General features: G+C 38.2%; 1 protein-coding gene across 4 annotated transcripts in view; it reads right to left on the bottom strand.

The window, feature by feature from the left end:
• Positions 1 to 1,494: 1,494 nt before the first annotated feature.
• SMG1 (SMG1 nonsense mediated mRNA decay associated PI3K related kinase) overlaps positions 1,495 to 25,691 on the bottom strand; it is a 94,694-nt gene continuing 70,497 nt past the window's right edge. For all 4 annotated transcript variants that reach the window (XM_024744169.1, XM_024744170.1, XM_024744168.1 and 1 more), the window contains 18 exons: positions 24,332 to 24,522; positions 23,427 to 23,599; positions 22,998 to 23,277; positions 22,273 to 22,545; positions 21,809 to 22,043; positions 21,420 to 21,646; positions 19,000 to 19,150; positions 18,708 to 18,897; positions 18,043 to 18,512; positions 15,797 to 15,934; positions 14,297 to 14,449; positions 12,674 to 12,853; positions 11,508 to 11,735; positions 10,363 to 10,574; positions 10,098 to 10,204; positions 8,612 to 8,791; positions 8,427 to 8,533; positions 1,495 to 6,121 (listed from right to left, as the gene is read on the bottom strand). In XM_024744169.1, the coding sequence (XP_024599937.1) occupies positions 6,044 to 6,121; positions 8,427 to 8,533; positions 8,612 to 8,791; positions 10,098 to 10,204; positions 10,363 to 10,574; positions 11,508 to 11,735; positions 12,674 to 12,853; positions 14,297 to 14,449; positions 15,797 to 15,934; positions 18,043 to 18,512; positions 18,708 to 18,897; positions 19,000 to 19,150; positions 21,420 to 21,646; positions 21,809 to 22,043; positions 22,273 to 22,545; positions 22,998 to 23,277; positions 23,427 to 23,599; positions 24,332 to 24,522 (3,573 nt within the window). In that variant the 3' untranslated portion in view covers positions 1,495 to 6,043. The remainder of the gene's footprint in view (positions 6,122 to 8,426; positions 8,534 to 8,611; positions 8,792 to 10,097; positions 10,205 to 10,362; positions 10,575 to 11,507; positions 11,736 to 12,673; positions 12,854 to 14,296; positions 14,450 to 15,796; positions 15,935 to 18,042; positions 18,513 to 18,707; positions 18,898 to 18,999; positions 19,151 to 21,419; positions 21,647 to 21,808; positions 22,044 to 22,272; positions 22,546 to 22,997; positions 23,278 to 23,426; positions 23,600 to 24,331; positions 24,523 to 25,691) is intronic.

The raw sequence follows: 25,691 nt of genomic DNA, 5'->3' as shown, positions 1-25,691 counted from the left end.
AAAAAAAAAAAAAAAAAAAAAAAAGAATTAGATGAACTATGTGAGAGAATTCTACATATTTCTCTCCAGGATTTCAAAATGCATTAACACTTTTCATTACTCAATACAAACAAAATAATGCCAATGTTAACCTGGTTAGATGTCTCTTTCAGGAAAACTTACCGTAGCTTTTAACTTCCAGCCTTTTACCCTTTTATAGTCATCTATATTATGCCATCGAGTTTATTTTAAAAGCATTCCTTAAATTACTACCGGGTTCATAAGATTTCAGGGAAGACATAAAGAAATGTGAGCCAACACATACTGCCCCTAAGAAAACCAGGGGGACCGGAGCACTGTGAATTTCAAAAAAAGGTGTGAAATTTGCCATGGAACTTTGAAAAGAAATAAAGCATCTGTTCAGGTATAAACAGTTCGGGGGGGTAAAAAAAAAGCCTTTGCAAGGAAAGGGGACTCTATAAACTGCCACTTCAGGGAAAGTTGGGGAAAAACAGGTTATGTAGGTAAAATGCAGCCAGTTGGACAGCCCGTTTTGGGAGATTTGAAAGTTGTGACCTCTGAGGAGCAGGCCCTCCGCTACCTATTCCAAAGGAATTCAAAAGGTCCCAGTCAGTCGGCAGCCACACAGTGAGTGCATATACGGAGCACTGAGCGCGAGATCTCGCCACAGGCACAGCAACGCCCTCTTCCAAAGGACAGGGTGTGGGGTTATTAGACTTTAAAAACTGCGCCGTGTATTTTGGGAAATCAGTTTTTGCTACAGAATGTGCCTGGTTTTCACCCAAGTTCCCTATGTACAACTTCAGAAGAAAGACTTTTCAACACCAGCTTGTGAAATTGAGATAGGTGAAAAAAAACTGAAGAAATGGCTTTCAAATAGCATGGGTTCTCCATAGAGTATTTGTTACTCAAGGAACATTTGCCCAGAATGATTTGCAATTTAACAGCCTAGGATCACTTCTATAAGTTCCTTAACTAAGCTTCCAATTGACCTATTTAAAAAAAAACAAAAACACCCATGCTTAGTGTAGCTTCCTTTGGAGCTTGCTTTTTTTTTTTGGTATTACAAAGGCAAGATGTGAACTTTTGAAATATATCAGGTGGCTAAACAGTTAACCTAAATCCTAACATAATCTAGCAGCAACAAATGCAATCTGATTTCCAGATATTAAAACAAGCTGGACATTGTTTTCCTTCAGAGCTTTCATACACCAGGGAATATACATGTCAATAATATTCTACAGGAGTTTTTAAAGAAATACAAAATTAAGCTTAATAAATTGTGCCTTAATACTAAGAACTTTCCCATTGAAGTAAAATTTCTACTGCTATTCAAAAATACTATTAGAACACTGAGTGTAAAATACGTTTTTTAGAATCAAGTTTTTAAACTTTTATAGGTATTAATAATTAGCTTTAAAAAAAAAAAGCTCCCCATATTCCAAAATTAAGTTTTCTGGAAACTACTTCAACAAATTCAGAACTTAAATCCTACATCTTTTAACACTTTATTTTTTGAAAAACAGGTATTTCATACAATCTTTGCCACGTTAATGCAAATATGCACAAAGTAGGCCATGTATTTTTGTTTTCCAAAAGTTGCATTATGAACACTTTCAGGAAGCTGGTGTGATTTATTCAACTTTTAACCTTAAATACAATCACAAAATTATAACCATCAGGAGGCATTACAACCTTTTGTACAGAGAATCCACTCTATTTATACAATGTTACTAGAACAAGGAAGATTCAGTTCAACTCAATTTGCTCTACATAATAAGGTTAAAGTAAATTAACAAGTGAAGTGTGATGTTGCCATTGACATCACAGGTGGAAATATAAGGAAAATTTAAACCAAAAAATAACTGACACAGGAACTTCAAACAGGAGCCGAAACTTGGGTCAAAAAAAACAACAAAAAAAAAGCTGCTTCGAAAGACATAAAAACATTCTGCAAGTCTGCATTTCAGAACAACGTTCAATTCCTTAAGTTTATCATCTTCAAAAGCCGAGCTAATTGTATGACACTTTTGCATTAGCACAACAGCTTCCCTAGTAAGCCCAAATTCCCATGGAAAGCAAGAGACTGAATGGTTCATGTTGTACAACTAACTCTTGAACCTATAAAGCTTCTCTCAATTGGAGTCCATTTGCCCTTTTGTAAATAAGAGATGGTGATACTCTTACCCAGGCATAAAAAAAAGCAGGAAAAGTGCAATAAACCCTTCCGGGTTCCTAATACAGTGAATTTCCTTCCCCAGTGTTTGGAAAATTTATAATGCTAGTTCTTCCCCATAGAAGGAGTATTTCTAATACAACCCAAATAATGAAAAAATCTGTCACTTCTTTAAGTGACCCTTACCATTAACATAGTCTACCTCCTAGATTTAAGGGGAGGGGGAAAGTCCTAGCTCTAAATTACTGGCATTTTACAATCTCAAGATACAGAATGGAAGGTCATTGGTTTTCATATTTATCTGGTTTTATGTAAAACAAAGGTACTTAAATGTGCTAACAGAAAAGCGTTCACTGATTTTTGATGTATACGAACAGAAGCTAACAAGGCTAATTGTAGATGCTTTCTTTCATATGAAAAGAATTGGGAGAAGAAGAACCAGCTTCTTTGATTTTAGTACTGCCAAAACAAGTAAGCCCCCAGAGTAATCACAAATATGTGGAGGAAAATAGGCCGGAAGACTTTTCAATTCAAAGTACTGCCTATATCACCCCAAATTTAAAAGGACCTAAGATTGCACATCAACTCTAATATTTGGCTGCACTTGCATTGCCCTGCTTGGAATTTTTTAATGGCTCTTTCCTTAAATTTCACACATCAGAACAACCACAGTTAAAAACAAAAACAATGCAGATAACATCAAACACTGGACAATATAAAGAACACTACATACTAAGTTCAGGTAATAGAGGCAAGTGTTAAGGGCAGAAGTGATGGAAGTTCTTCTTTGTATTATAAACCCTCACCCTGAACCTGGGGTTTGGGCTCTAAGAAAGCAATCTAGGGAAGCAGATCAAGAGCTTGATTCTCAGTTCTCACACAGAAACCTCACATATCTCAAAAAACTCACAAGTGTCAGACACAAAAGAATCTTAATAACCATCTAGTAAACTACATGAAGAATTTATGACCAGAAATAATGAAATACTGCAAGACACACCAAAGAAACAGAGTAAATGAGAAATACAGACAGTACCATAAACTACTAAGCCTCCACAGCTTTACAGATAAATCAACTAAAACTCAGGCAATTCTAGAAAATTAAAGACAGCAAAACACTTAAGATAAACTTCAATTTCCAAGGGTCGTAAGTTATTCTGTACCCCCTGAATCTTAGAGAGGGAAAAAGAGAGAGAGCACAACAGAGACAGGGGAAGGGGGTGGGGCGGGAGGGAGAGAGAGCAAGAGGAAGGGGAAGGGGAGGGAGAGGGTGAGAGAGAAGGAGGGAGAGAAAGAGAGAAGCAGACCCCTGGTTTTCCACAGGTATTTCTGTATCATCAAAAATGCATGACTTCATAACCACAGCACTCTGAACTTTACATTATTTTACAAGATAATCACCAAAATATATCCCTGTCTTCTCAAACTGCTGTATCACCAAGGCCTTTGTACCTCTGATTAAATCTGACTGTTGAGTTCTCTTACAACAGGTCAAAATGATAAAGCTACTTGCCAAATGACTTCCCAGAAGAAGCCAAACTGTACAGACTGGGAGTCTTGTTGTCCAGAGTGCAGTGAAGAGCAAGCTTTGAAGTCCCCAGTTATTCCTATCTGCCCTACAACCAAACATGTATATGGCACACTATTCTCTGAGGGACCATTTTAAAGTAAAAGTGATGGACAATTTAGCAGAGACACATGTTTTTTATGTAAAGCTGTTTTGTTTTCGCAGGATAAGGTGCCAGGTACCTCTGAAGCCTGAAATTCACAGGCAATAAAATTAACCTATTTCATTTATCTTCTTTACCAAAGAAGAAGCAATTTCTGAATACTACCTATAGGGACAAACTAGTGTGAACTTGTTTTATCACTGTGATAAAAGTTTTTCCTGTGACAAAGAATGTTGTTGAAAAACTGTTTAATCTTGAGAGAGAGTAGAGGTAATCAAGTGATGAGTGCAATAGCCTCTAGGAAATAAAGCAGTGTGCAAAACACAATATGGCATTATTATTCCAGATAGGTTGTTTTGATTGTGAAAATAAGGTTCAAGATGAATGAAGAAAATAAAATTTGATGCACTAGGTTCCTTAACTTGCTATTAGACACATGGGGGTATTCAAAGATACCACCTTTCTTGTAATACCTGTCAAAGTATTAGAAGAGCACTGATACTGAAATGCATTCTCCCATGATATTTAAAGATTATATATTAACGTGGCAATGAGGATACAGGAAAGGCCAGAGCTATGTGGAATTTTTCCTTAATACCTTTCAAGTTTGTGAAGACTGGCAACTAGAAAGTGATCACAGTGCTAATCTCTAAAATGCAGGAAAAATGTACTCAATCCAGATTTTAATCATGTTCTACTTTGTGTTGATACGTGACTTCAGGAATCCTATTCTAGTCTGGATTTTTATTTTGGATCAACAATTGAGCTTACACAGTCAGTACTGAAATGCAATGCTAAATTTAAGGAAACCTTGATCATGAATTCACTACTGAACAGGAAACTTAAAATTGTGGAAAAAGTAAAGTACTTCACACACTAATAACTGAACTTAATAAAAGATGTTGGTGGTTCGCACTTTTGCTGATGTTTCATGTATATGTCCTAAAATGCCAGGTAAACTAAAGCACTTTTAATTTACACCTTGTAAATTGTAAATTAAAAGTACCAAATGAGAAAACTGAATTAAAAAAACATTTCACTCTACCTCCACCAGAACATCACTTTATTGTTAATCTGTCATCAACAATGTAAAACTCTAATAGGTACTCGATCCTGGTTTTTAAAAAGGTAAAAGATTACATTGGATTAGCTACTTTCTATGAAAGAAACTACAGCAATCACAGAAGAGGGAAAATTTGAATGACCTCCCAAAAATGTACACTGTAAGCGAAGGGGAGTGTACATTAAGTCAAATGTCTGTTAGATTCATTACTTGTGAATGCACAGTGACAATTCTGGAAACTGTACATGATAGAATCACAGAAATGACTTAAATAATCAGAATTACATTTTGTATGTGATCACCAGACCTTTAAACAATCCTTGCATTTTCCACGTTACTGGTGGTTTTGGAAAAATTTCTGTTTATCACTCCAAATATAAGTTGTTAACAGCATTGAGATGGAAGAATATGAAGTATAAGGACTGAAATAAAAGTGAATGTGAAAGATGGCTAATCTACTAGATCAAGTAAAGGGGGATGGGCAGATGGTGGGGGCTGGGAAGGAGGAGGATGGGGTGGGTTTTTTCCCTTCATTTCAGAAGTTCTTCCAACGTAGTGTTATCTGTTACATAGCTCTCCTTCTTCAGTCCATTTCTGAAATTCATATCGCATAGCCTTTTTGTACTTACTGGTCAACCCAACCAGTACTGTTGCCAAGCAACAAGTGTTATGCAAGAATCTGAATGCATCAAATCTTCCTTGGCTGTGTCGCGGCCCCAGTTTTCTCTGTTTCTGAGTGGGGTTTGATTTTTCCTGGATTGTACACACAGGGTCAGGTGGAATGGAGTTCCAAATCACTCTGTGCTCCGCGGCATCCCGATTTCTTTCTGCAGCTAACCTCCTGACACGTTTGCAGCTGTTCTGTGGCAGAAAGACAATCTCCGTGTTCAGGCGGTGAGCTTTCTTTCTTTCACCCTTGACCCTGGGGTTGCAGGCCATGGTGTTGGGCGTATCCCTGAGTGCAGCTGTCCTGCAGGATTCACTTCCTAGCGCACCGAGATTTCCTAGGTTTCCTCAGAATAAGCCCCCAGTTGCATCACCACCGACTGTGGTGTGGCTTTGGATGCCTGAGGCTGAGTTGATTCTGGTGGATGTCTGACCTCGCTTAACCAGACTCATCTACTGTCTTGCCATTCATACCCAGGCTGTCCAACCTTCATACAGCTGTGCCAAGTTATCTAGATTAGTTGCTTCCTTAATGACATAGTCAACCTGTAAAAATAGGCAGGATAGAATTAAAGCCATTTAAAACTTGAAAGAACATGGCTCATATATGAGTTATATGAACTGTTTAGGAGTAAGTTCCCAAATTAATTACCCAAAGATGTGTAGTTGTCATGGTGGGAAGAGAAGTTAAGTAATCTGAGCTTCCTTCATAATTCCATAACTTACAAATGTGTGTCTTGGGAAAGTCATAATCCCCTTTGAGCCTTATGAATCCTTTGATGAAGAGAGAGCACCACTGACCCCACAGGTGCCCTTGGGATTAAACATGTGAATTCACTGGGCAAATGCTTAGGTGCATTAAAAAGTGCCCAGCAGATAGATTCTGAAACAGATTGGTACTCAGCAAATATCTATTGATTCTTCTTTTTTTGTGTGTGTGTGGGGGGGGGGGCACACTGTGCGGCATGTGGGATCTTAGTTCCCCAACCAGGGATCCAACCCATGCCCCCTGCAGTGGAAGCACAGAGCCTTAACCACTGGACTGCCAGGGAAGTCCCCATATCTGTTGATTCTGACTCAGCTAAATTTTATAGTAAGAGATATAATCGTTATCTCTATCCAGAGCACCCATCAGGGTCCAATTATATCGTAAATGCTCAATATAAGGCTGCTCAATTGTAACCTACACCAAAAGTTGTATGCAAAGAACTCTATACTTACCCCACTCCTGTGAGCCCCTTAACTTTTTCATATAAAATTTAATAACTATCAGAATAAAAAGCACAATAGCCAAGCATCCTTTAAAAAGATGGACAGAGACCTAAGATGCACAGTCATGAAAGCACACAGCCCATTAACCTACCAAAAAGTTTCTGAAGTAAGGATACCCCTGGACCCAGAACACCGTCCATGGTTTCTGACAAACTTGACGAACTCTCTCTAAAGAATGAGTCTTAACCAAGAAGAGCTTAAGCTTAGATCCTATACAGAGATGTAACAGTGTTTAAAAAAAAAAACAAAACTTTCCTTGCTGATGTTAAATTTGAATTGTGGATGCCAAACCATTAAAAAAATAGGACATTCACAAGTCTCAAATTTTTACCCCACAGAAGAAAAGGCATATGTGTAATGGAGAATTCAGGAGAACACTACCCTTGACCAAGTGATCTAACTTAACAACAAAGATAGCACAAACACACACATGCCCCCTGATGTAAGATTCTAAGAACACATCATTGGTGAAGTATTCTTGCGAAAAATGTTGATTCTGAATCTAATTATGAAGAAAATGTCAGACAAATACAAACTCAGACACATTCTGCAAACCAAGTAGTCTGGACACATCAAAAATATAAGTGTCATAAAAGAAAAGAAAGAAAAGGCTCAGGAACTGTTCTAGACATTAAAGGAGATTAAAAGTAGAACAAGTATATGAAATTCAAGATAAGCCTTGACTAAATCTTGTATGGGTTGGGGTGGGGTTGGGTTGGTGGTTAAGGAGAGGCAGGCTAAGTAATAAAGGACATTTGAAGATAACTGGAGAAATCTGAATATGGACTCAATGTTGGATAGAAGTCAATGGTTAACATCAATGTTAAGTTTCCTGAGTTGATAATTACATAATTATATCATAGCTATATATTATTAAAATGTTTTGGTTAGGAGACAAAGTATTTAGGCATGAAGTGTTAGAATGTCTGCAACTAACTCTCAAATGTGGTTCTGAAAAACTGTGTGTATGAACACACATACACAGAAAGGTAAAGCGAACGTTAAGAAAGCATCAACAATTGGTCTACCAATTCTAGGTAAAGAGTATATGAGCATTCCTATATTTCTATAGGTTTGAAACTTTTCAAAATAAACAGCTATGGGGAAAAGAATTCATTCTTGAATTTATATATACAATTTTAGAAACATTAATGATAAAATTTCAGAGTAATAACTTCAGACAAACTGACACCCAAGAACACTTTATAGATACTACTTATTTATACATACTATGACACCCAAAATGTCATCCTCATTTCATTCAAAACCTTCACACAGCCCTCTCTAAAATGCAAATTAACGGTCTTCTGTTGGAGGAGAGGGAGTCAAGCCACACCCCAAATTTTTGTTAAAAGAGAACTGGGAAGAAAGGAAAGTGCTAATAGGGTAGAGTCAGAGTCAAATGCTGAATATTTGATAAGCCTAGAACTGCGTCACTCAAAATCTTCTGAAGCCAATAAAATCAATTTAAGTTCCTTATTTCTTGATATATCACCAAAGGATAGGGGTGAGGGGATCTTTAAACCTATACTGTTTCAGCAGCATTAAAATGTGTAGCTCAAGTTTAAAAAATGGTCACCTGTTCAGCAACTGACATCCTCCTATTCGGATCAACATCTCGGCCCTCTAACTTGGCTTTCACTCTCTTCCACACGCTCACTGCATATGAGTTTCTCTCCTGCACAGCTGTGAAGCAATGGAAACGTGTAAGTCAAACCACCACTTAGTATTAATATTTAAGGTATCCTTATTCTGACTAATTACCTTTTCCAGTTTTAGGGTCTCTGACAGCCTTTTTAGGACTACAAGCAACACTCTTGCCAGTTCCTGGAACAGTGCTTGGTGGAGTATCTGCTGATGTAGCTAGATTTTTCTGAACCAGCTTTCTAGCATTCTGTGACATGACATCAGGCTGAGTCTTCTGGCCAGTGTTGCTCCGGACTGCTATAGAGAGAGAGTTGGTAGCTCAATTTACACGTACACAGAAAATGAAGGAGCAGGGCAGTGCTCTCTCAATCATCAACTACAAATGGACAGCCCTGATACTAGATATGATTTTACAACCTTAAAGTCCTTATCCCTTAAAATAAAAACTCTCCTCCTAAAAATACAGCCTAAACAGCTAGATATTCAGATATAAATTTGTACAATGATGTTCACGAGTTTGTTGTGGCATTGAAAAACTACAAATATCTTATACTGTCCAACAATTAATACGGTAAAGTCATAGAATGGCACATTAAATCTTGCCATTAAGTCATTTTTTAAAAGATTACTTAATGATAGGGAAATTATCTATTTAATTGTAAGTGGGAAAAGACAACAAAAATTGCATTCACAGAATGATCCAACTTGTATATGTGTGTGCATGCATATAGGGAATTCAACAAATACATAGTGGTTTTACCTCTAATTGGAATGGAAGTATAGATTTTCCTATAATTATTTTTCTGTATTTTCCTAACAGAATATATTTTATAATCATAAAATAAATTATTTAGAGAGTATCTGAACACATGGTATTTTTACTCTCTAACAATAAGTACTTTTAAAATTAAGCCAGAATTTGTTCAGTTTGAGATATGACAAGAGTTTATGGAAAATCTTTATTTATTTATTTTAAATAATTAATTTTTTAAAATTGTAGTATAGTTATTTATAATGTTGTGTTAGTTTCTGTTGTACAGCAAAGTGAATCAGTTACACATATACATATATCCACTCTTTTTTAGATTCTATTCCCATATAGGTCATTACGGAGTACTGAGTAGAGTTCCCTGTGCTATACAGTAGGTCCCCATTAGTTATCTATTTTGTATATAGCATTATGTATATGTCAATCCCAATCTCCCAATTTATCCTTCCTCCCGCTCTCCCCCTTTCTACATTTGTGACTCAATTTGCTTTGTAAATAGGTTCATTAGGGAAACCCTTTAAAAAGGTGATGACTAGAAACATATTAGACACTCATTAAACATCTTAGCATCTATGTGTAGATTATTAACAGGTCAAGATTCAGGTTCTGGGCTTCCCTGGTGGCGCAGTGGTTGAGAGTCCGCCTGCCGATGCAGGGGACACGGGTTCGTGCCCCGGTCCGGGAAGATCCCACATGCCGTGGAGCGGCTGGGCCCGTGAGCCATGGCCGCTGAGCCTGCGCGTCCGGAGCCTGTGCTCCGCAACGGGAGAGGCCACAACAGTGAGAGGCCCGCATAAAAAAGATTCAGGTTCTTCTGAAGTAGGGGAGTCTTACCTGCAGCAAAGGATGGCTGGTAAGTAGCAGATGACGTTGGACTCGAACATTCATTTGTTGCATCGGTGACTAAGGGTGATGCAAAACTCACTAAATTATTATAGACACTGAAATATAAAATAAAATGGCTCATTTATGATATGCTTTAGCAAATAGCTACTTATAAATATGAACAAAACTGAAAAAAAATTAAATGAATTAAATAAAACTTACTCTACCAGATGTTTTGCTTATATTTTAAATTCAGGCCAGAAGGCATTCTTACCTCTGACTTTGTGTTTTCAGTTCTTTCAAGGTGGGAGTTATTTCCTGGAGCATTTCAACATGTTCTTGACTTCGAACCTGACCCATAGCTTGGACTAATGTAAACAGCACTGTCTGAATGTTGTCTTGCCATGATTTATATTCACCCAAGAACTGCCTAACACTGTTCTCATAGGGAACATCTTCACCATCTGCCAGAGCAGCTTCTTCATCCTAGAATCAGTATGTTAATGATCAAGAAAAATGGTATTTGCTTCAGTAATTACTCTTAAAACCATCACCTTTTGGATAACAGGTAATAAGTGTTTTTCAAATACCAATGTGTTTATAATATGCTTATTACAATTTAACTCCTTCTCTACCGGAATCTTGTTTCCAGCACAAATAAAAACTCCAATTAAAAACAAATCCAGGGGTGGGAGGGAGGGAGACGCAAGAGGGAAGAGATATGGGAACATATGTATATGTATAACTGATTCACTTTGTTATAAAGCAGAAACTAACACACCATTGTAAAGCAATTATACCCCAATAAAGATGTTAAAAAACAAACAAAAAAACAAACAAAAAACAAATCCAGGGAATGCCTTGGCAGTCCAGTGGTTAGGACTACACACTTCCACTGCAGGGGGCACGGGTTCGATCCCTAGTGGAGATCCCGCAAGCCACGTGATGTGGGGGGGAAAAAAAAATCCAAAAAGGAAATGATTTACTGTTTTGTGATGATGAAGTAACGCAGCCTTTTCTGGGGATTCAGTTTCCTTACTATCTAGATTCTGTACGATACTAGAGGGAAGATATTTCATTTATTTTGGAAGCAAGCTATACAAGTTTGAGTAGGGAGGCGGAAGAGAGGTTAGAGATCTAAATACTCTGTGAGACTAGGTTCAAGTTTCAGCTCTACTATAAATTATATGACTTTGGATAAATCAATTTCTCTAAGCCCCGGTTTCTCTGTGAACAAAATCAGAATACTACTTATACTTACTACCTGCTTAAAAAAAAAGAGTTGATGAAAACACAAATTAACTCAGTGACAAACTGGAAATATGACCTGAGAGAAATTAGGGTTTTTTCTCATAAATAAAACTGTTTGTAATTTTATAAAAGGGGGGAGTAATTATGTGTCAATGGTATTAGTCTTACCTTGGCCATTGCTTTCAGGAGATGTTTGACATCTCCAAGCTGCCGGTTATGACCAGTGAGCACAGTCTTTATATTATCAACCAAATTCTGAATTGTTTCACAGACCGTTTCTATCTGTTGCTCTTTCTCTGTCTGAATTGCTCTCTGAGTAGACATATCCTGGGTCAGTTGTTTGTGTGCTGACAAAAGCCATTCAGAGCTGCCAATAGGATGTTCAAGACTCGTGTCCTAAATAGAATAAGCATTTGTTTGATTTTAAGTATCAGCCAGAATAATATAAGGTTCTTTTCTTCATCATCATCTCAAAAGACATTCGTAACTCAAGCCGCAACACAAAGAACCTCAGTTGCTGAGTCATGAATTAATTACCTACAAAACACTACTTGACAATAATAAACAATCTATAAAATACAGACTAAGATTTTTACCTTTTCTGCATAATCATACAGGGCATAAATGTTTAAAGTTTAAAACCTAAGAAAATATATCTGGAATAACAAAGATGATCCATATCCGGGAAACTAAACCCACTGTAAATCACTCTTTTTCACTGTTGTGGCCTCTCCCGTTGCGGAGCACAGGCTCCGGACGCGCAGGCTCAGTGGCCATGGCTCACGGGCCCAGCCGCTCCGCGGCATGTGGGATCTTTCCGGACCAGGGCAAGAACCCGTGTCCCCTGCATCGGCAGGCGGACTCTCAACCACTGCGCCACCAGGGAAGCCCTAAATCACTCTTTAAAATGAAACCAGAGTCTCGTAATACATAGTCTAAAGCCTTCCCACAAAGTAGAAATGCCGAATTTATCAACCTGATAATCCAGCATTCATCTTCCACTAGCCCTCTGTCTGCTACCCTACTTCCAGTGCATCTGAGTCATTTGCTACACACCGTCTTGCTCCTCCCCTCCGAACCTCCACAGTACTTCCGGTTGTAACTCTGAGAGTTCTTTTCACTTTTTCATTCACTGTATTATTTGTGTAAGTAAGTTCCTTGGGGGCTAAAAGCAAGATTTAATCATCACGGTACCCCTCATAACATCTCATATACAGTACATGCTCAATAAATGTAAACTAGTGAGTGAATGTATTAAATTGATTTTGAGGGCATATAGTTGGTCTTATTTTAATCACCCAATCTCTTCACTCCCACCAAGATTCAAGACTTACCACTCTCTGTAACAAACGAAGCTCTAACTCAGAGACCGAACTGTTAAACTGTGATGCAAATGAACACATTTGCTGACACCGTTTGATTAGTTCAAATAATGAGGCATCCAGGTTTAAGGCTTCTGCAGTTCTAGTACGTAAACTTTCAAAATGAATGATATTGCTGCAGAGGAAAGTGACCTGTGAAGACGAAAAAGAAGAGTGGAACCACCACAATGAGGAAGAAATTTGCAATTAATGAAAACAAAAAAATACTACCTATTGATTTCCAGAATTCAGGACCAGGTCCTGAAAATGTATGAATGTAGGACTTGTGGGAAACAGACCTACTCCTTATAAAAGCTAAATAAATGAACATTTTTTGGTTGATGCTGTTAAGACTGAGATGGCCAAAAGCACCTAAGGAGAATCAGGTAAATATTATCTTCTGCACGATTGTTTTTTAACTGAAATTTTACTCCATACTAAAACTGTTATCATATTCAGCTGCAATTTGTTCGTGCTGTGTCTGAATTCCAACCTGAAATGTTCCCCTTCTGCTTCTACTCCTGCCTAACTTTACCATAAAGATCAGAAAACACTAACTGGATATTTGACAATATTAAGCACATCTTTTACGGTACAACAATAGTATTGTGACTGTGTTCCTAAATAGTTCTCTCTTTTTTTAAAAAAAATAAATTTATTTATTTTTGGCTGCGTTGGGTCTTGGTGGCTGAGTATGGCCTTGCTCTAGCTGCGGTGAGCGGGGGCTACTCTTCGTTGCGGTGTGTAGGCTTCTCATTGCAGTGGCTTCTCTTGTTGTGGAGCATGGGCTGGTTCTAGGCGTGCAGGCTCAGTAGTTGTGGCTCGCGGGCTCTAGAGCACAGGCTCAGCAGTTGTGGCACATGGACTTAGTTGCTCCGCAGCATGTGGGATCTTCCCGGACCAGGGCTCAAACCCGTGTCCCCCGCACTGGCAGGCAGATTCTTAACCACTGCACCACCAGGGAAGTCCCAATAGTTCTCATTTTTATACTTATTGAAATACTTACAGATAAAATGATATAATATTTGGGATTTCCTTAAATATGGGATGTGAAGGAGGAGTAGGAAGTATAGAGGAAATAAAGTAGGGCTTAAGTTGATAATTATTAAATTTTGGTAATGGGTATACGGGATATGGGAATCGTATTAGTCCAATTTTGCACCTGATTAAAAAGTACATAGTAGTTTTTGTTTGTTTGTTTTTTGTTCCCAGTCACAACAAAGTTAATCCACAACCTCTGGCAGTACACAAGGTCCTAAGACATTTTACTGCCATGTGGAAAAAATAACATTCAAATCTTTATAGTTACATATAAGGAAATTCTTAGATAAATATGGAATTAAACTCTTTATTTTCCAAGAGGCTGGATCCACCTTATATTTAACTGCAAGGTAATAAGGGTCTAGGGAAATAACTGGCTGTGAGCTCAGCCTAAGGATGCCTGCTCTTTCTCCCCCAAGGCCTATCAGTCCTTCTTCCCAGTGCTGTAAACTAGAGAGTGGCTCTCAAGCTACTCCTAATTATCCCACATGTAACTTCCAATCAATTATATAATCCTGTAACAGAAAACAAAATGGCGCACATGAGTGCCTATACCTGACTTGCTCTTTGGCTCTCTTTAAGGACAAGATTTCTTCTTTCAGCTATTGTTGCTTCAAAATCTTGTAGTACAGGTGTCAGTGCAGGGTTGGCACCTCCTGCCCACTTGAGTCGTTGTTCAATACTTGCTTCAAGTGCTGCCAGTTTCTCCTATAAAAGCCAGCAGAATCTCAGTGAAAACGACACTCTTCACTTCCTGTCTGTTGAACATTTTATATAAATACAAGAGATTCAAAAGAAGTAGGATGGGGCATAAGTAAATTAGAAAACATCTTTAACAAACTGTCACCTTTTGGAATTAATCTTGATTTCACGTTGAATATTTAAGGCTAAACACGTTTTGGATAGGTAAGGATTGGCTTTCAGTTTATTGTCTTAAAATTTGCAGAAAGAAGTTTCATTTTTAAATAAAATAGTCCTTAAAACAAAACACCTGCTCACCAAATTCCCACTGCACTATATGTGCTATCTACAAGAAAATCCATTTATACTTTTGATTGTGAAAGATGAAAATCAGATTCCCACAAATGCAAAAATTTACGAATAATGGTAAAAATACAGCCAGGTTATCATGACGAGGAAGATTTTATATAACAAAGTTGCTTCATTATTTATTCAACGTTTTGAGCGGAGGAATTCACATTCATAGTCTCTCCCTTGCTCTCGCTCTCCCTCTCCCCTCCCTCCCCTATTTCTTTCTCTCACACATATACACCTCTAAAATCAGAAAGGGCGTGAGTTCATTCTCCTAAATTGAAAACTAGGACTAACATGCTGTAGAGAAAAGGTATTTCAATCTTCAAAGAAGTGAGCTCCAGAAAAATTTTATTAAAAAAATTTAAAATATTATAAAAGTCATTATACTTGATTTTATACTAGTATTAATCTATAAAAAGAACAGAAACATGTCAGTTACTGAGTGTACGAGATATAGGAATATTCACTATAGAGAGATATATAAAGCCATCATCAAACCAGTTTTTCTTATTTAAAAAAGGAAAGCAAGATTAAATATTTTGCTGAAATGACCAAAAAATAGTCAATAAAAATAGCTTGGAAAAATATTCTGCTGCCTTTGACATCACAAAATTCCATTAAGTAACTGCACAATAGAAGTAAAGAAATGCCTAAGCTTCTTGGATATTAATAATAAGCCAAATATAACTGCTTTGTATACATTTCAGAAAATAAATTTGGTATTCGAGTTTTTCCCATTACCAAGGTCCCCTTAATGTATAAAAGCACGGTAATATCAAATTCATTAAAAACTTGAAATATTTAGTATATCTCTATTCTTGGTTCAAAATATACTGCTAAGATTCAGTTACTTCGGAGGGTAAGAAAAAAAGATATAAATTACAAATAAAAGTGAAAAGGTATTATGTTCCTGTGGCTTAGAAGCCAAGGACAGACTGCAACAGAGCACTAACACTTCACCACAGTGGAGGTCATTTCTAAAAGTAAGAGGTACCAGAAGGAGGATCTGACAAAACACACCTGAACTGTTGCAATTGAAGTTTCAATCTGGCTCAGAGTATGGAGTTTCTTTTTCATGCTGGTTAAGATGGCAGAACGAGGGGGAGGAGTGACCGACATGGCTTGTGGTCTGTTGATAAGGAGATCTTCATGCTGCCACTGTTCAAAGAAAAAGAAATGTAATAAAATAAGCAGGAAAAAGGCCTTTAGATAAACAAGGGAGGGGAGGTGTGATTTAGGACTGGGGGAAGAGGGAAAAAACCCAGCTGCAGCAAGGTGGGGTGAGCAGGGAAGAATAACAGAAACACAATAAAAGAATCAACCAGGTGGAAAATTTCCTGAGGTAGAGAATGGCTGATAAATTTCTGGGATCACTGATATGCAACATTTAAATAGTAATTCTGAAGATGTTTCCTAGTCTAAGTAAAAATCTGCTGCACAATCCCCCTAAAATATAATTTCCAGTTAAGAAGTTGGAACAGGCAAGGTAGGGGAAGAGTTCCCCAGCACGGAATTAACAAGTAACTGAAAGAAGCAATGGCAGCAGTCACAGAAGAAAGAATTCTCCAGAGAACCTACAAGCGACAGGAAGGCATAGGTAACTACTGACAGAGGATCAAGCCATCCTATATGCTGTAAGGTGGCCCCAGAAGGCCCAAGGGACATTTGGGTTAAAATTTAAAAGTTATATTGTGCTTACAGCTTAAAATGTGTTCAGATGAACAAAACTGGATGGATTTTGATAATGTTTTCCATATAGTTGTCCATTTTTTAAGGGAATAAACTCTAAAATGTATTAAATAAAACTTTTCAACATTATATATATATATATATATGTATTTTTTAAATAAATTTATTTATTCATTTATTTAATTTTTGGCTGCACTGGGTCTTCGCTGCTGCACGCGGACTTTCTCTAGTTGCAGTGAGCAAGGGCTACTCTTTGTCACGGGGCGCAGCCTTCTCATTGTCTTGGCTTCTCTTGTTGCGGAGCACAGGCTCTAGGCACGTGGGCTTCAGTAGTTGTGGCACACGGGCTTCAGTAGTTGTGGCTCGCGGGCTCTCGAGCGCAGGCTCAGTAGTTGTGGTGCACGGGCTTAGTTGCTCCGCGGCATGTGGGATCTTCCCGGACCAGGGCTCGAACCCGTGTCCCCTGCATTGGCAGGCGGATTCTTAACTACTGCACCACCAGGGAAGCCCCTCAACATTATATTTTTTAGAAGTAAAATAAATACCAAAAAATCCCAATGTGCTAGAAGGACTGTTAATATATAATAAACGCAACTTCAGAATTTGAATAAATTACTTTTCTTATGAGGTAAGAACACAGCTAATGATAAAACTGCCAACAGAAGGAAATACACTGGTTCCATGCCCCACCAATTCCACTCTTGGGAAGTAGATTCAATATAAATGAAGTTATTAACTGGTTTGTAACACTGCCAAATATAACTGCTTTATATACATTTCAGAAAACAAATTTGGTTACACAAAGTAACCAGTGTTTGTGCCAAAACAGATCCCAGGATAATGTAGTCCCCCAATATTACTCCACGAGTTACAACTTGTCTGAAGCTACTGACAATATTGAAGCCTATATTTGAAATAAAGAAAGAAGAAAAATAGCTATAATTTATACTGTGCTTAGTGTCTTAGACAAATCATCATTTTTAACCTGCACAGTCATCAACATTTTAGAGAGATACTGTCCCCATTCTACAAGTAAGGAAATCAGACCTTAAGGGAAGTTAAACTTAAGTTCATATACCTGAATCCAAATCCATCTCACTCCCCCAAAGCCTGTCATACTGCCTCTAAACAAACAAGGACAAAAACAGGCTTCTAAAAAACAGTTCCCAAGTGATGACCAATGTATGCACAGAGCTTAGAGAATCAGGGAAACAGAAGTCACTTTAGAAATAAGTATGTTAGACAGTACAGAAGGCATATCCACCTAACGAACACATTCAACTGTTAGAAATTACATTTACAAGTAATACTTAATGAAAACACTAACCATACAACTCTGATGGAAACTAATTCAAAGGACACAAACCATGAACACAAAATGATCTCAACTACGTAAAAGAGAAACAAGGAATAATTGGAAAGACAGCACCGGAATGCTAATACATTTCGGTGTTTGCTCTGGGCTGGCACAATCCAGGAAGTTTAAAATTTTCTCTTTATACTGTTCTGTATTAATTCCCGCAGTTTTTCAAATTCCTACATTGAGGAAAAACCCCTTTATAAAGAGAAATACTAACTTGAAACATGGCGATATGCAACTGAACGCGCTGTAGGCTTGTCTTACAGGAGGAGATACTCGTCTCCAGCCTGCGCACCAAGTCGTGCTTCTTCCAGGCAGTGTCGTAGGAGCTCGCCAGCACAGTCGCCCTGTTCATGACCAGCTGAGAGAACTTCCCGATCTGGATGTTGTGCTCCACTGCTTTTTTACACAGATCATCAACTGAAACTTTGCTTTCAGCACCAAAATCCTTTGCCTCCACTTGAGCAATAATGTCTACCCCTAGGGCACTGATGAAGCTGCACAGCGTGAGGCCCAAGGCTTGGTTCGGGAGTCCAATCAGGAGCTGCCGCACAAAGTCAGCTGTGAATGCTTTTATCGGTTTAGCCATCTGGTCTTCACTGAAACAAGAGTTTCTAAAAAGGGTTTTCACATTGACAATCTGTACAGGCCCATTTACAGTATTCTGATCTTCAAGTGAACTTGATCCTAAAAAAGGAAATTTTTCTTTCAGTATTTCATGCAACACTAAAATAAGGTAATAATGCTGCATATTTAAAAACTTGAAGATTGCATGAACTTAGTATTTTAATTTAATTTACAATTAAATTAAGCCTACTCTATCCTGTCCCCCTCCAAAGTACTACACAACTAAACCCAGCTTGTTTAAGAGTGAAATATTACCTGACAAAGTTTTAGAAAAGGTACCACAGAGCCTGAAGAACTCCTTAATTGTCTGTAGTCGTTTTAGAAAGAAAATCTCTTCAAGCACCTGTCGGTGATTATCATCATCAAAAAAATTGACTTGGGTGCTCCTGGCTTCCCTTATAATGTCAATCTTTCGCCAAGCTATAGGAATTTCCATCTTATTTAGCTATGTAAATGAAAGAAAAGCAAGTTCACTTCTCCACTCTTCACACACTGAACAACTACTTTCCTACACTTGCATTATTCATAAAACCAGGTCAATATTTACCTTTTCAACTAATAAGCCAAAAGCAGTCTCAACTTGGGCAAACATGCCATCAAATGCTACCAAAAGCATCTGGCCAGCTGACATTTTTGGTGTTTCATCAACTGAACCATTTCTTGGTTGGATTAATTCACCATATTGAGCATGAAGTATTCTAGAGGAAAAGAAAGGGGAGTTAAAACCCTCGCTGAAGAGTATTAAATTTGGGGGAAAATGTAAGATCAACAAGTCTTACAGCTAGTGTGTGGAGTCTAGGGGAAAAGTCTCTGTATGAAGGAAGGAGTATTATTAGCCATCATTAATGTGAGTAAATTTTATGCAAATTTGAACTATGACATTTTAAAAAGAACTATATATAAAAAGTATTACAGTCTCACTATTATACACAGAATGTAAAATAATATAAAATGCCAATATTTTTTTTTAAATGTCGAGAATCACACAGTTCTAAAGCTGGTGGACCTAGCAAAAGTTGTCAAGTATGTTCACACTACTGTCACATGGCAGAGCCAGCTACAGACAGTAAATGGAAATACCTATCATTTTTGGCATGCTGAGTTTCAAATAATGCATAGCTTGAAGGTAGGTCTTCAGAAATTTGCCTTTCACATTATCATTAAATTAAGAACTTACGTAGTGTTTATGTATCCAAGCACTATTCTAAACATTTTATATAAAAAAGCAAAAATACAATTCCCAGTACCTATGACTACTATCAGTAAAACTAATGTTAACTAGATTTTCAACTTTATCACACACACATAAATAGCTATAAAACTATTAGGAATTATTAAGAGAATTTAAAATTTAGGCTAGCCGAGAAACTTCTAATGGAAAAAGAGCTGCATGATGGTATAAAGTTTTACTTGAGATTACCAAAAAGGTTCTCTAATACAAGATACACACAGGCTGTAACAGAATCAAACATGAAGTCTGTAACCCAATGCATACATGGAAGGAAACATTCCTCCATTTGACAGTAAAGGGAATCTAGATTAGATATTAAGGGAAAATAAGGGCTGAAATTTTGTGAGGAAGAAAAGTGTATAGATTTAGCATCTAAGTTTTAAAATAATGTTAGAAATTTTATGATAAAGCTCTTGTGCAAATAATCTAAATCACTATTTGGCTGCCATTTATGTCTATGCTATACTGATTACAGTTACTTTTTGAATTTTATGGTAAAACAACTACAAAGAAACAAGAAAATAGGAAAAATTTTAATGCAACATAAAAGAAAACATTAAGGAGTTGTTACCTTTTTTGGTGAAATAAGGCACCATAAATTAAGAAAAATAAGTTTACATTTTAGATATATACTTCCTGCAGTTTAAGAATGAAAAGGTATTTGCTTCAAAATAACTGGAGCAGTACAATTTAAATAAGATTAAACAGGTGCAAGAAAGAGAGAGAGAGATTAACCAGGTACAGATAATTACTGAAGCTGGTAAAATGGAGGTTCATTACTATTCTACTTTCTTGTATCTTGGAATTTTCCCATGGGAGGAAGTATGGTGGGTCAATTCATTTCTACTCTCTCAATTATACCTTCTGAAGGGAACTGGACATCAGAATGCCAAAGAAAGAGGCCTTGAGTCAGGAAGCACAAAGGGTAGGGCTTAGCTTTGGGTACAGTGCATGGCTGGAGAAACTGCCCAACCTCTACAGGTTCCAAAGTCAAATTGTTACCCTAGATTTAAGAGTCAAGAAATACAATGTTCAATACCTAAAACAAACTTATAAAACTTAAGCTAACTTAAAAGTGTTCATCTGAAATGAGGTGTATACTCCACTAGCTAAACTGGCTCAGATGCTTCCATGGAGTTCCAAGGGCTGGCTTAAAAAGTACCACACTCTACTCTGTGTGTGTGCACATGTATGGTGAAACTACAGCCCTAAAAGAATACATATATGTATGTGATAAAACTACACACACACACACACACACACACACGAGTGCATGTGTAACTGGAGAAATCTGAGTAAGCTCTCTGGACTGTACTGATGTCAATTTCACGGTGTTGCTACTGTACCATAGGTATGCATGATGTTACACTGAAGGAGGAATGAAGGGTACACAAGACCTCCCTGCACACTTTTTTTTTTTTAACACAACTTCCTATGAGTCTGTAATTATTTCCAAATAAAAGGGTTTTTTGTTTTTTGTTTGTTTGTTTTGGCCCTGCCTCAAGGCTCGCAGGGTCTTAGCTCCCAACCAGGGATTGAACCCGTGCCCTCAACGCAGAGTACTAACCACTGGATCACCAGGGAATTCCCCCAAATAAAAGGTTTTTTTATATATATATATATATATCTGCTCTGAAAATTAAAAGTAAGCTTACAGTAAAATAAGAACTCAAAACTTTTATCTGGCTACCCATCTCTTTCACAAGCAAAGAGAACACAGCTTAGCATTCACTTGCCTGGCGACATCGATGTAATGAGCATGTGTTTCTTCCTCAAGTCCCATAGCTGCATTTCTTAAATAGGCTTGAAGAGATTCAACTAGAGTCTGCAGAGGAACACCATCAGTTGTCTGCTCAATAAGACTGTCCAGTTCATGAAGCATACTTTCTAATGTGTATTCTCCTTTCATTAAACATCTCAGTGCTTCTGGAAATATGATTTGCCGGAAATTTGAATTTAATTCCTATAAATATGTGAGAAACATATTTTAATGCTTTCTGAGTTTAGAGAAAGCAGCATTAAAAAGGGAGGAAGTCAAATCACTTTTCGGACCCAGAGATGAGAAACACAACGTTCAATACCTAAAACAAACTTCTAAAATTTAAGCTAATTTAGAAGTACTCACCTGAAGTGAGGTGTATACACCATTAGCTAAGTGAACTGCCTCAGATGCTTCCATGGGGTTAGGAATGTCTAAGTCTTGTGGCACTAGGTGACACTGCTTCAGTAACTGAACAAGGCATGTGACATTTCCACTCATACTGCAGAGCTCCTCCAAGAACCAGGCTCCATCCCGAGAAGTCAGATCAACCAGCTGCTCTCCGGCACTCGAAGCTGCACCTTCCATCATTAGGTTACGTCTAAAAAAATGAGATAAATATTTGTACAGTGAAACTGACTTAGCTAAACACACATAAATGGGATACCTCAAAATCTGTAAGGAAATAAAGCAGTCTTACACCGAGCAAGACTAATGAAAGAAAAAGGATATCTTAAGTTTGGGATCAAACAAAAGACACATGAACTCTCCATAAGCATCAATGTTTGCAAGACAATGAAATGGTCTCACTATGTGGTCAGCTAACTCACCTTGTGAGGGTACAAAGGGCAGAAATAATAACACTTGCTAGACTCAAAGATCCTTCCTCTCCGTTCTCGTGAAGGAAAACTTTGATACAACGCTCAATTTCTTTCAACTGATCTTCACAAACAGGTACAGTGACAGCTTCCTGTTTCAAGCGTTCCACCTGTCTAATAAGACGGCTGTTTATGTCTGTTGCGTACCGCTGCAGGGTCATCTCAGTGGCAGTGATGAACTGACACACTGTTGGGGGTGGCTGAGGCGCATACTGCACTTCATATCTGTAAACAGAGAAAGAGGTGCTTGTAAAGAAAGTTCACGCCTTACAAAATACGAAAAAAGACAATATGGAATACTGCATTTGATCTTCAAACCTTGAAGAGTAGAAATCATTATTTCCATTTCACAGAAAAGGTCTTGAAAGCGAAAGTAACTTCCTAAGATAACTTGTTAGTGAGCGATAGAATCAATATTTGAATTCAGCTCTCTTTACTCTGATCCAACCATGCTTACATTGGGATACATTTTAATCAATTAGGAAAAACACACTGTCTTTTAAAGGAAAACATGAGCTCAAACCCTCTTAAAACCAAGAGAAAAGTGACTCCATTTAAATTCCATCTATCAACCATTTCTTTCAGAAAAATAAAATACTATGCAATTAAAAACATGAACACAACTTTGCTTCCAGTCCCAATGAGAAGTAAAGAAAATGGAGAGTGATCAAACTTACTTCCTGTAGAGATCCTGACAGCGCTCTACTGTAGTGTTACAGATGAGCTCTTCCATCCAGGTTTTCCATTGCTCAATTCGATGCTTCTGAAATATAGCCTTTGGATACTGCAGAGCTACGGTTGCATAGTGGTGCAGCTGCTCCAGACAGCCTCGCAGCACCGAGCGCCTCTGCTGCAGGAGGGTACCGACTTCCCCCTCCAGCTGCTCACACTGGCTGATCAAGTGGGCCTGGCCAGCATTCTGCAGAAAGGCTGTTGCTGGCACATAGCTTGGAGGACCTTTGGGTAAAAGATGATCATTGATCACAATGAAACCATTTCAAATCAGCAGTTACTGAAAGGGAGTACAAACCAGAACTCCACACATGAACACAACAACAACAAAACCCACATGCTCACATGTATATCTAAAATAAGTCAGCCCATACCAAGGTCCATTTGTGTGCTTATCTCCTGAAGCAAACTTGCCAGCTGTGTTGCTTCTAAATTACTGAATGCAGCCTGATAATGTGTTATCCACTGTTCAAATTCATTCAGCTTCACCTGGATTGCTTCCTGAACAGCTCTTTGCTGAGTCTGTAGTTGAGTGTGTTCAGAATACCTAATGGAAGGAAAAATTTTTGATTGCTCTTCTTTCTTCTGTGTACTTTCATCACCCTGAAAGTACATTTTGCTTATACTTGGACTGCCTGGTAAGCTCCTTTTCAATCTTGAGGGCACTGCTCAAATGTCCTTTCCTTCTCTGTTTTTTCCTGACCCTACAGAGTTCCCTAACTACACTCAGAACATTTTAAATAAAATTCTACCACATTTGCCAGGGTTACGAGTTATTTGAAGTATGGAAGACTGAGACTTAATAGGTCTTCGTAATCTCAACGTCTCCGGCAGTGTTTGGCACTTGTACATTTAACCACCCTTCACTGAGCTGGGTAGCCGCTCTGTGCAAGGTTCATTCACTTAGATCACTTTTAGTTTAATGCTCAAAAAAACTGAGCCAAGCAGACAAGATCCACTGTACAAATGAATAAGGATTCAGATACAAACTGCAGAGAGAAAACCAAACCCCAGGTTTTCTGATTCCAAGTTCAGTGTTCTAACCACCAAGTCCACCATCTCCCATAGTTACTCAAACATGTAAATTAAATATAATAAAGCAGAAAATTTAAGTGAATTCTGCTTTATTAACACTTTGAAAATGCAGCCCTTGGGAGAGCTTTATTTATCTGAGTTGCTGCAATAATTATAATTCAAGTTGACAATGTTTACACAAAAATATGAAAATTATCCTTAATGGCGTATATTTAGAAATAAGAGTTCAACACTTGTTTTAAACCTGTGTTGCAGAGTATGAGAAGGATGATCCACTCCTTCAGCTCCTTCTAGAAATTCTATTTCTTCCAACAGTTTGCCCTGCAGTTTTTCCACATCTGTTAGTTGCTCTTGCAAGCTCAGGTATTCATCTAAACTGCTGTCCAGCTTGGGAAGTACAACCAGCATCTCGTCCCGATTCTTAAACCAGTTCACCTGTAAAAAGACATTATTAGGAAGATTCTTATATAGGGCTGACTATGAGATATGATGATGTCTGTCAGAAGGATCATGTTAGAAGGACATTCTGCACGTTACTCTACTTAAATCTCAACAAAGCCGGGGTGTGTGTGTGTGATGGCATCACCCATATTTTTACAAAGATAACTAATGTGGTCAATTCAAACAGCCATAAAATGAAGACTCAATTCCACAATAACACGCAGTTACCACCACGCCACACAAAACAAGATTAGCATCACTGGCTACCACGATATTAAAATCAAGAAGGAGGGAGGCTATCCAAGTAAAGAACACTTAAAACCGTCATTGGTAAACACTTTTCAGTCTATTAAGAAAGGTATAATTTTTTCAAATCATTAACCCACCTCCCATGTGTGAGAGTGACTGTGTGTCTTTGCATGGGAGCATTTCTTAGTGAAAGATCACAGCAAACTGCGTCTTACTTCGCTGTCATTTCAGTATTATACACTACAGTCATATAAAACCAATTTTTAGAAGACGTTTCACTCTTGGACTTCCCTGAGGGTGCAGTGGTTAAGAATCCACCTGCCAATGCAGGGGACACGGGTTTGAGCCCTGGTCCGGGAAGATCCCACATGCCACGGAGCAACTAAGCCCGCGAGCCACAACTACTGAGCCTGCGCTCTAGGCCCCAGGAGCCACAACTACTGAGCCCACGTGCCTAGAGCCCGTGCTCTGCAACAAGAGAAGCCACCGCAATGAGAAGCCCGCGCACCGCAACGAAGAGTAGCTCTGCTCGCCACAACTAGAGAAAGCCCGTGCATAGCAACAAAGACCTATGCAGCCAAAAGTAAATAAATTAATTTAAAAAAAAAAAAGAAAAAGTTTCACTCAACTTTTTTATGGACATGTTAACTTTTTTTTTTTTTTTGGCCATGCCACACAACTTGTGGGATCTTAGTTCCCCGACCAGGGCTGGAACCTAGGCCCCAGCAGTGAAAGTGCCGAGTCCTAACCACTGCACTGCCACGGAATTCCCTGGACATGTTAACTATTTTTTTTTTTTGGTTCCATCAAGTCTTAGTTGTGGCAGGCGGGCTCCTTAGTTGTGGCATGCATGTGGGATCTAGTTCCCGGACCAGGGGTCAAACCTGGGCCCCCTGAATTGGGAGAGCGGAGCC

Source organism: Neophocaena asiaeorientalis, unplaced genomic scaffold (genome assembly GCF_003031525.2).
Source record: "Neophocaena asiaeorientalis asiaeorientalis breed wild unplaced genomic scaffold, Neophocaena_asiaeorientalis_V1.1 scaffold91, whole genome shotgun sequence".
Classification (NCBI taxonomy): domain Eukaryota; kingdom Metazoa; phylum Chordata; class Mammalia; order Artiodactyla; family Phocoenidae; genus Neophocaena; species Neophocaena asiaeorientalis.
The sequence above is the reverse complement of the archived record's forward strand: the minus strand, read 5'-3'. Positions and strand labels throughout refer to the sequence as shown.